Source organism: Salarias fasciatus, chromosome 19 (assembly GCF_902148845.1).
Source record: "Salarias fasciatus chromosome 19, fSalaFa1.1, whole genome shotgun sequence".
Classification (NCBI taxonomy): domain Eukaryota; kingdom Metazoa; phylum Chordata; class Actinopteri; order Blenniiformes; family Blenniidae; genus Salarias; species Salarias fasciatus.
The window spans coordinates 3,757,844-3,767,050 of NC_043763.1; the positions used below are offsets into that span (position 1 = coordinate 3,757,844).

The 9,207-nt window shown below is 48.2% G+C and overlaps 1 protein-coding gene across 1 annotated transcript; it reads left to right on the forward strand.

Annotated features, from left to right (window-relative positions):
* The first annotated feature begins 1,870 nt into the window (after nucleotides 1-1,870).
* msh4 (mutS homolog 4) lies at nucleotides 1,871-8,931 on the forward strand. Its single transcript, XM_030117453.1, has 20 exons — nucleotides 1,871-2,138; nucleotides 3,110-3,143; nucleotides 3,262-3,454; nucleotides 3,526-3,636; nucleotides 3,926-4,041; nucleotides 4,129-4,302; nucleotides 4,382-4,554; nucleotides 4,628-4,695; nucleotides 4,860-4,934; nucleotides 5,060-5,124; nucleotides 5,199-5,368; nucleotides 5,446-5,582; nucleotides 5,667-5,770; nucleotides 6,011-6,135; nucleotides 7,138-7,338; nucleotides 7,420-7,538; nucleotides 7,608-7,736; nucleotides 7,890-8,064; nucleotides 8,145-8,233; nucleotides 8,405-8,931. Exons 1-20 carry the CDS (start codon nucleotides 1,871-1,873, stop codon nucleotides 8,600-8,602), a joined length of 2,724 nt encoding a protein of 907 aa, XP_029973313.1. The 3' UTR covers nucleotides 8,603-8,931.
* The last annotated feature ends 276 nt before the right edge of the window (nucleotides 8,932-9,207 follow it).

Genomic DNA, 9,207 nt, shown 5'->3' on the forward strand with positions numbered 1-9,207 from the left:
AAGTGTTTCTCTGTTCCAAAGCTTATGTCAACTTATGGGTGATAATGGAGCACAGCTGCTAAAAACTACTTGTGTTGCTTTCAGTACAGCCTGATTTCAAATTACAGCAGTCCCTCAATCAAGGTTAGAATAGTTTTGAATTTTTCATTAGTTTTTATTTTCATTTCTTTTTGACTTCATGTCTCCAATTTCCATTTAGTTTTATTTAGATTTTGCAACTTTCGGTTCAGTATTTATTTTTTGCAAATTCCTTAGTTTTAGTTTTTTGGAAAATGAAGGTGGTCTCTTCCATGAAGGCCTTTCTAAATTCTTAATACCAAGTGCATACTCGTACACTTGGGGAGAACACACTTGTCAGTCGTGCTTACGAGTACAGACTTGCGAATCGGCGAGAACGCATCAAGTTTTACACTCGGAACACTAGTATATTCACAGCATCTGTTTGTTTTCATATCATCCATATATTCGAATATTAATCACATAAGACAAGTGTTTTTTGGTGCGACCAGCGATTGGGAAGTATTTGTGGAAGAGAGTAGTTGACGTAGAAAGAGTTCAAGGAGCAAGTTGCTATTTAAAACATTGGAAAAAGGTTCAAATAACAACATAGGATGATCTAGCTGTCAAAAAAAAATGTATTGAAGAAACTGCTCACCGTACACAAAAACAAATGTGCAGCTGGAGTGTTCATAGACCTCAAAAAAGCATTTGACACAATAAATCATGACATAAAATTCAAGAAATGGGAAAGATACAGTATCAGGCAAATGGCTCTACAATGGATTAAAAAGTTATCTGGACAATAGACAGCAGTCATCTTGTTTGGACATTGCTTGTGGCATCCCCCAGGGGTCAGTATTGGGACCAAAACTATTCATTCTGTATAAAAATGACATCTGCAAGATCTCCACAACACCTAGTTTTGTTTTGTTTGCTGATGGGGGGGTATAACTAGAGGAATCTGGACTTCAGTACTAAGAGTATTCGAACCAAAATGAGGAGGATGAACACTTCAATCATTGGAGTGAGGATTTGGAATAAAGTCAGTGAAGAACTAAAACAATGTCCAAGCATGAGATTGTTTTAAAAAAGGCTCAGACTGAATATTATCAACATGTATACAGGGATGATGAGCAGTCAGGATTCCACATGGTGTCACTATCACAGTGAATAAGTCTGTTCATGGTAAACGGTGGCATATATTTATGGCAGTGGTAGTGGTAGTGTATTAGGAAGGGGTGCACTGTCCCAAGACTGAAACTTATATTAATTCTGTACATTGTTCTGTATGTAAATATATGATTGAATAACAGGGGTGCTACTACTGCAGAGGGGTTAGGATTTAATAAGCTCACACTTCTTCCTACTCCTTTTCGAACATCTTGTAAATGTATTTTCGCTACCTCAGAAAATCTGCTAACTAAACAGAAATCTTCTCCCTCTATCATATGGCAGGGTGTCTGTGACGCCAAAGGGAGGTTTATTGATGTCTGTTAACCTGTGATCTGTGAATGAGGCCTTGTCCTGCTCAGATCCCCCATGAACCATGAAGCATCTGGTCCTGCATCCACCAGCTGGGTGGAGGTGGAAACTCAGACCTGGACTTTTTTTTCTTTTTTTTTTTTTAACATAACATTAATTGGGATTTTAATTAATTAATGACACATTTATGTATCTGATTCCAACTGTTATGAATTAATAATAAATGACACATTTTGCTCTTCCGGTCTGTTTGCCACGGCGACACGCGCAGAGGCTCGTTCCAGACGTGCACGCGCAGCTCGCGCTAAAAGCGGTAAAACAAATGCGAGTTGTTTTAAAAAAAAATTCAAAAGATAAATTTAGCAGGTTTTGTGAGTTTGTGTTGGTCATGTCGGTGCCTCTGCGGAACCTGAAGCTGTTCCGCAGCAGCACGGAGGAGGTGTCCAGCGGGGAGACCCCGCAGACGGGCCGGACCTCCGGGGAGAGCCCGCGGGCCGCTCGGGGCTCCGGGGAGACCCCGCAGAGGAGCGGGCCGAACGAGCTGAGCACCTCCTACGGTCCTGCCTCCGCCTCCTCCAGCTCATCCCACCGCAGTCTGACCGAGGACACGACCGCCACCAGCTGCCGGGGGTCTTCACTGCACCGAGCGGCCTCAGGTGACCCCCAGCCGGGTTAGCTTCAAGCTAACGGCTAGCGAGCTTCACACATCCCAACCAGGGAGGCTCAACATTACTATATATACACAATATGATGAAAACACTTTATTTAGGGACTTTCTGAAACAACACTATGTCACTAAGCCCCCTAATGAGTTCCAGTATTGACCTTTGAACCTCAGATCACATTTATGAGGATGACTCATGAGTCTTTCTGTCAGTGAATGACCACAGGCGTTTATAGTTCTGTAGCTCAAGCCTAGAGACAGGGTTAAAGGTCAGCACTCATTTTGTCACTCAAGACAATAAAGCAAGCCACAAGTCTGGATGTAACTACATAGAGTTTAGCCAAAATTATCAAAATCTGTTGCTGCTCTATATAAAATACTTGATCTGTGAAGTAGGACAAGTTTGCATTTTTTCACTAATATGTTCTACTGTGCTGAGATTTGGGAAGTGTATAGAAAACTGGTGGTATAGATTCAAAAATCTATATGGAAAAGATGGCAGAATGCATCAGCTATAGCAGATGTTTCCCTGTAGTTTTCACCAGAACATTTAATTGAAATTGGCCTCATGTTGAGATTGTACTCATTTTCATTGTAATTGTTTGGTAAAATATAGATATTTTCATCTTGCATACTCTGTGACATGACAAAGAAAAACTTCAAAGTTTACGCTAAAAGGTTATTATGGGACTATTTTACTGGTTCAAACCACTCAAAATGTTATTGGACTGTTTGTTTGACACCTGATATGGAGCATTACTAAATCTTCAAACATTGTCAGATTTATTGCATTTGCAAAAGCAAGTTGTTTTCTTAGTCACATTATGATCTTAATGTTCATTCAGATGTGCTCAGCAGACAATAAAAGAATAACGGTAGATTACATGTGAGTAAAGTTACATCCATCATCGTAGGAAGGTGGTTATTTGTAATGTTTCCGTGTATTTTCTCGACACTCTGCAGGTCCGTTCCCCAGCAGCCTCGTGGCTGGGAGAACGTCCTCTTTGCTCGCCTCGACTTCAGATTGCTCCACACCGAAACACAGGAGGACCCCCAGATCTGCTGGTGTTGCAGGTTCGGACCCTGCGTTGAAACGCCGAGTCACCACACTGCAGGGCTTTCTCATCATCTCCTCACCTTTCAGGGACGAGCTGCTCCTCTGCTTCGACCGCCTCCGATGCTTCTGTGATGGTGGCCGTGGTGGAGGGCCGCGGACTGGCCCGGGGGGAGATCGGCATGGCGAGCCTCAACTTGAAATGTCCAGAGCTGGTTCTGTCTCAGTTTGCAGACACGGGGACCTACGCCAAGGTAACGGCAATCACTCGGAAGAGGCACAGACACACTTCATATCTCTGTCATTTTCATCCACGGATCTCAAGGTCATACGCAAGATTCACATCCTGATGCCGGTGGAAATACTGATGCCCGACACGGCCAGTGAGAAGGGGAAAGGAACAAAGCTGTTCAAGCTCATCACTGAGAACTTCACGGTACGAGAGGCATGAAAACAGTTCCAATTCTTTCTGACAAATAATCCACACATTTAAACCAGGAAGTGCTTCATTCATTCTGGTTGTCAGTCAAGATGAAACGAGGCTGTATGTGGGCCCTGAGCTATCAAGAGTATCAGTTACACTCAACAGTAACCTTCTCAGCTGTGAGAGACTCCATGCAGGCACAGGGAGAACATGCAAAAGCCTTAATAAAGCAGGTGCACCTCTATGTCACCCCTGTGGATTGATGTGAGTTATATCTGCCTTTTATGGTGCCGTCGGCCAGGCTGTGGCTTTCACTGCGATCCAAAGGAAGTACTTTAACGAGAGGAAAGGACTGGAGTACATTCAGCAGCTGTGCGCTCCAGAATTTGGCACCGTCCTCATGGAAGTACAGGCTAAGTACGTGACGGGGGACGTAAATGAACAGAGACAGATGCACTGAAGCACGGTGCTTCATTTTATTACCCAGTTTCATGATTTGTTTAGGTATTATTGCCTGGCAGCTGCGGCCGCTCTGCTGAAATACTTAGAGTTCCTCCAGAACTCTGTTTACGCTCCCAAGTCCCTCAAAGTCGTCTTTAAAGGGAGCGAGCAGACGGCCATGATCGACTCGGCGTCGGCTGCTAACTTGGAGCTGGTGGTCAACAATCGAGATCACAGGTTCGAATGAAAGGAAGATCAGCTCCTCAAGTGGGATCAAAGGTGCATTCAGGAGGGGTTTGTGCTCTCCTTCTTCCAGGAGCGATCACACTCTTTTAGGTGTACTCAACCACACCAAGACCCCAGGGGGGGCCCGGAGGCTGCGCTCCAACATCCTGGAGCCGCTGGTGGACGTGGACACCATCAGCATTCGCCTGGACAGCATACAGGAGCTGCTGCAGGACGAGGAGCTCTTCTTTGGCTTGAAGAACGGTCCGAAAGCAGCACTGAGTGTTTATCTCGTCTGTCTCCGGGCCGCGTCTCACTGTCCCCGTCGCCTCTTCAGCCGTAGGTCATTTCCTCGACATCGACCAGCTGCTGTCTGTTCTGGTCCAAATCCCCAAGCAGGAAACGGTGCGTACTCAGCACTGCGTGGAAGGAATTCTCCTCCCTCAATCACAGATACATCACCGCGTTAAAGTAGTATTTTTTTGGCACTGTCCTTTTTTTTCACCTGTGATGTGTTTCAAAGTGTTTTTCTGTGTCTTTCTGTTCGCGATTGACTTCTGTCTCTGCAGGTTCAGGTCGCCGAAGCAAAAATTACGCACGTCATCCAGCTCAAACACACTCTGGATCTGGTCCCACAGCTAAGGGTCTGTGTTCGTTCATTGCCGTTTCCATCCTGCTTCGTCATGTGATTTCACACACAAATCACACGAGTGAAAACACTCTGTCCCCCCCTGTGAATCTGCATCATGTTGTTGAATTGTTTGAGTAGGTGGCCTTAAAGAACTGCAGCACGGCTCTGCTCAAGGCGTACAGCAACACGCTGGAGGATAACAGGTATCGGCCTCCTCTCTGGATCTGCTCAGCGCGTCACGCTCTCCGTGCCCTCACTGCGTTTTCCTCCGCCTCAGGTTCGACACGATCCTGGAGCAGATCAAGACGGTCGTCAATCATGACATAACCTACCTGAAGGGGAGCCTGAACATGCGTTCCCAGAAGTGTTACGCCGTGCGCCCCAACATCAACGAGTTCCTCGACATCGCCAGGAAGGCGTACACCGAGATCGTGGACGACATCGCAGGTGCCGATGCCAAATGCGGATCTCATGTTGATGTTTCGCTGCCCTTCAGGGACGCCGCATGTCAATGTGCCGCGCAGGGCTGGTGAGCCAGATGGGGGAGAAGTACGGCTTCCCGACGCGCACCAGCTTCAGCACGGCCCGAGGTTTCTTCATTCAGATGAAGCTGGAGGGGGCGGGGCTCCCCGAGGGGAAACTCCCCGCAGAGTTCATCAAGGTGGCAGAGCCAGCCGAGCATCCTGAAGAAGAAAAAGCCGAACTGCCGTCATTAAACCGCCGTCTCATCGTCTGGCATCCTCAGGTGACCAAACACAAGAACAACTACAGCTTCACCACCGCAGACCTGATGAAGATGAACAGCCGCTGTGACGAGGCGCTCAGGGAGATCTTCCACATGTCCTACGTGTGAGGAAAACCAGTCACACACACACAGCAAAGCACAGATTCATGTCAAGCAGCTGTTGTAGGAGGATTTTTTGAATCTTTGACTGAATTTTGTACCAGAAAGTATCATTAAATAGGTGTTGTGTGTGTGTGTGTGTCCCCTGATGGCTGGCACATCGAACTGTTTGATTCCTTCACCTCCACTAGAGGGCACTGCCAGCCAGACTGTGTCTCCCCTCTCTTTGACCTGTGTCTCTTCAGGGTGATCTGCCAGCTGCTCTCCACTGTCCACGAGCACATCCACTGCCTGTACAAGCTGTCCGACGCCGTCTCCATGCTGGACATGCTGCTGTCGCTGGCCACTGCTTGCACCCTCTCAGACTACGGTGGGCGTCCCCGGAGGCGTGTGGAGGAGCCGGCGCTCCTCTCCCCCTGCCTGCCGGCCGTGGGCAGCGGCGGCGCCGGCAGCCACGTGGGCGGCGAGCGCTCAGCTGTCTGAAAGTGTCTCTCCGCAGACACGTGCTGACGGCCTGCCCCGCTTCCCTGCCAGCCTGCTTTGCACTCAGATTACCCTTCTTACATAAGCGTGCGCCGGTGTGCCGTATTTACCGGGACAAATCTCCTCCGGCAGACGCGCTAACCGCCTGTAACCACTGCACACACACACACACACCTCCGAAGTCACCTATAACACACCTTCCTGCTGAAGAGCACCAAACACAGCACAGGTCTTCTCCGAGTTACATCAAAGTTGTTACTGCCTGGTAATAAATCACCAAAAAAACACAATGAAAATGCAGGAAATCAACACTTATGTCATCATCCACATTGAGAGCCGGCAGGGGAACTAATTAGATAAATTAATACATCAATATAGAGTTACATCCAGCAGCGGATGGAGAAATGTGAGCTCAGTGTATGTAATGGTGAGCTGTGGGGATGAGGAGGAAGGCCACCGACCACTTCCTCATTCTGACAAATGTTCTGTCCATCCTGCAACACAAACATCTGTCCTTAATCTGAAGACGCGGAGTAATCTCTTTTAACGCTTTCACTCCAGTTCTCCACTGAACGTTGGTGTGTTTTTAACCATTTACCAGGAATTGGATTTTATCAGAGTAAACAAATGAAAATACTAGAACTGCTGTAAGAACGGCCGAAATAGGCAAAACAAGTACAGCAACCAGCACGGTCTGAACCGCTGAAGCTGTTTTAGTCTTGGTTGAATATGTGTGAGACAGTTAAAATGGATAAAACAGCTTAAGCTTCCAGTTTGAAAAGGAAAAAAGTGGCAAAATGGAAGAAAAAAAACCTGCTTAAAATATTATGAAGCATGAGCATCAGCCGATGCCTTGCTCATGGCGTTGGGTGTTGTGTGTCGGTTCCAGTTCGCCCGGAGTTCACAGACACGCTGGCCATCAAGCAGGGCCGCCACCCCATCCTGGAGCGGATCGCCGGCCAGCAGCCCGTGGCCAACAACAGCTACATCTCCGAGGGGAGCAACTTCGTCATCATCACAGGGCCCAACATGAGCGGCAAGTCCACCTACCTCAAGCAGGTGGCGCTGTGTCAGATCATGGCTCAGATAGGTCGGCAGCAAGCCCCCCCCCCCGACTCCACCGCCGCGTCGAGATGCGACTCTCTGGTTGTGACTGATGCTTTTGTGCCAGGCTCCTTCGTCCCTGCGGAGTACGCCTCCTTCCGAGTCGCGGACCAGATCTTCACGAGAATCGGCGTCGATGACGACTTTGAAACCAACTCCTCCACTTTCATGTTGGAAATGAAGGAGGTTTGTCGCCGCTCACGCGGGAACTCGGCCGGTCAGTCTGGTGCGAGCGACTGTGTTTCTTCCCCGAAGGTTTCGTACATCATCCACAACGCCAGCGACCGGTCGCTGATCATCATCGACGAGCTGGGGCGAGGCACCAGCGCCGAGGAGGGCATCGGGATCTGCCATTCGGTCTGCGAGTTCCTCCTCAGCCTGAAGGTAAGCCGAGGACTGCCGCGGCACGCCGCCGCCGCCGCCGCCCAGCTCTAAACCAGATCATTCAGATTCCTCCAACCGGTAGCTGAACCTCGCAGGTCGAGCGTGAAGCAGCTTTCGTCCTGAGGGCGTGTCCCGTCTCTCTGCCCTCCGCAGGCCTTCACTCTGTTTGCCACGCACTACCTGGAGCTGTGCCAGCTGGAGGCGCTCTACCCCAACGTGGAGAACCAGCACATGGAGGTCCAGCACACCCGGAGCGCCGACACGGGCCAGGAGAAGGTGGTGTACACCTACCTGCTGAACCGAGGATGCTCCGAGGAGAGGCACTACGGTACCAAGCCGAGGAGGTCCCAGAGCCGCCCCGCTGGGGTTCGCCTCCAGGCCTCACAGAGGCCGTCGTTTCTCCCACAGGTCTGAGAGTAGCAGAAATGACGGCGCTTCCGCCGAGCGTGATCCAAGAAGCAAAGGCAATCGCTGCTAAAGTCAGCCAGCAGCTGCTGGTATGATTCCCGGAGATTAAAGTGTGACTTTTTGTTGCCCTCTGTACCGTATCAGCTGATTAAACAGCAAACTTTAAATACCAAGACGCCGTGAGCCAACGCTGTGGCGTGGTTTATGTCAGAACAATCCCCAGTAAATGAGACTATATATGGTGTGATTGGTTCTTCCAGGCCAGACATCACAGCGACCCGGAGTCTCAGAGGCAGAGGGCCGTGTACCACTTGGCCAATCGTCTTCTGCAGACAGCCAGGAACTCCCGGCTGGACCCCGACAGCCTGCGCATGTATCTGAAGGGCCTGAAGAAGCAGTATGAGGCCGAGCTGCCGGCCGCAGGGCCCGGTGTGGCCGTCGACTCAGAGGAGGAGTGAAGGATCCGGTCCTCATGGAAGACTTGATTACATGTGTATTTTTAAGAAATCTAGTTGTTGCCACATGTTTAACATTCAGCAACCATACCACTTAACTTCGTGTTCTGTCAGGTTCTTCTTGTTTCTGGGACATAAATGATCATACTGTTGATAATTAAATAGCAACAAAAAAACACAGGAAAATCTGTGAAAGTGTGGAAATGAGATTTAAACATAATTGAACATGATATATACATACTGAACATTTTCAGTTACCAAATACACTCGTTAGTACCATAGTAATGTTCACTTACATGTATCACATGAGGACTTCAGATTGAACTTTTTTCTCAAGAAGTTGTAGGTTCAAAATGTTTATTAAATTTTGTGAAAACTTCATTTGTTGTGAACTTACTTTACTCTTGTTTGTTGATATTTCTAGGTTTTGAGGTTCACTGTGCAGCTACCCCTGTCTGTGTTTAGCCAATTGGCCATGCAAATAACCAATTTTTAAATAGTCACATTCTGCATGTAGACATGTGAGGAGTATTTTTGTGAGTATTTTGCTAATGCTGATTTACTGGAATTCTCACGCATCTCAAGGGTTTACAGAGAATTGTTGGAAA

What these genes read in the sequence shown, in the direction of transcription:
- msh4 (XM_030117453.1), top strand. Translation starts at nt 1,871, where the DNA reads ATGTCGGTGCCTCTGCGGAACCTGAAGCTGTTCCGCAGCAGCACGGAG. An exon ending in TCATCACTGAGAACTTCACG is followed by an intron (nt 3,637 to 3,925) that starts GTACGAGAGGCA and finishes GCCGTCGGCCAG; the next exon opens with GCTGTGGCTTTCACTGCGAT. An exon ending in GTCAACAATCGAGATCACAG is followed by an intron (nt 4,303 to 4,381) that starts GTTCGAATGAAA and finishes TCCTTCTTCCAG; the next exon opens with GAGCGATCACACTCTTTTAG.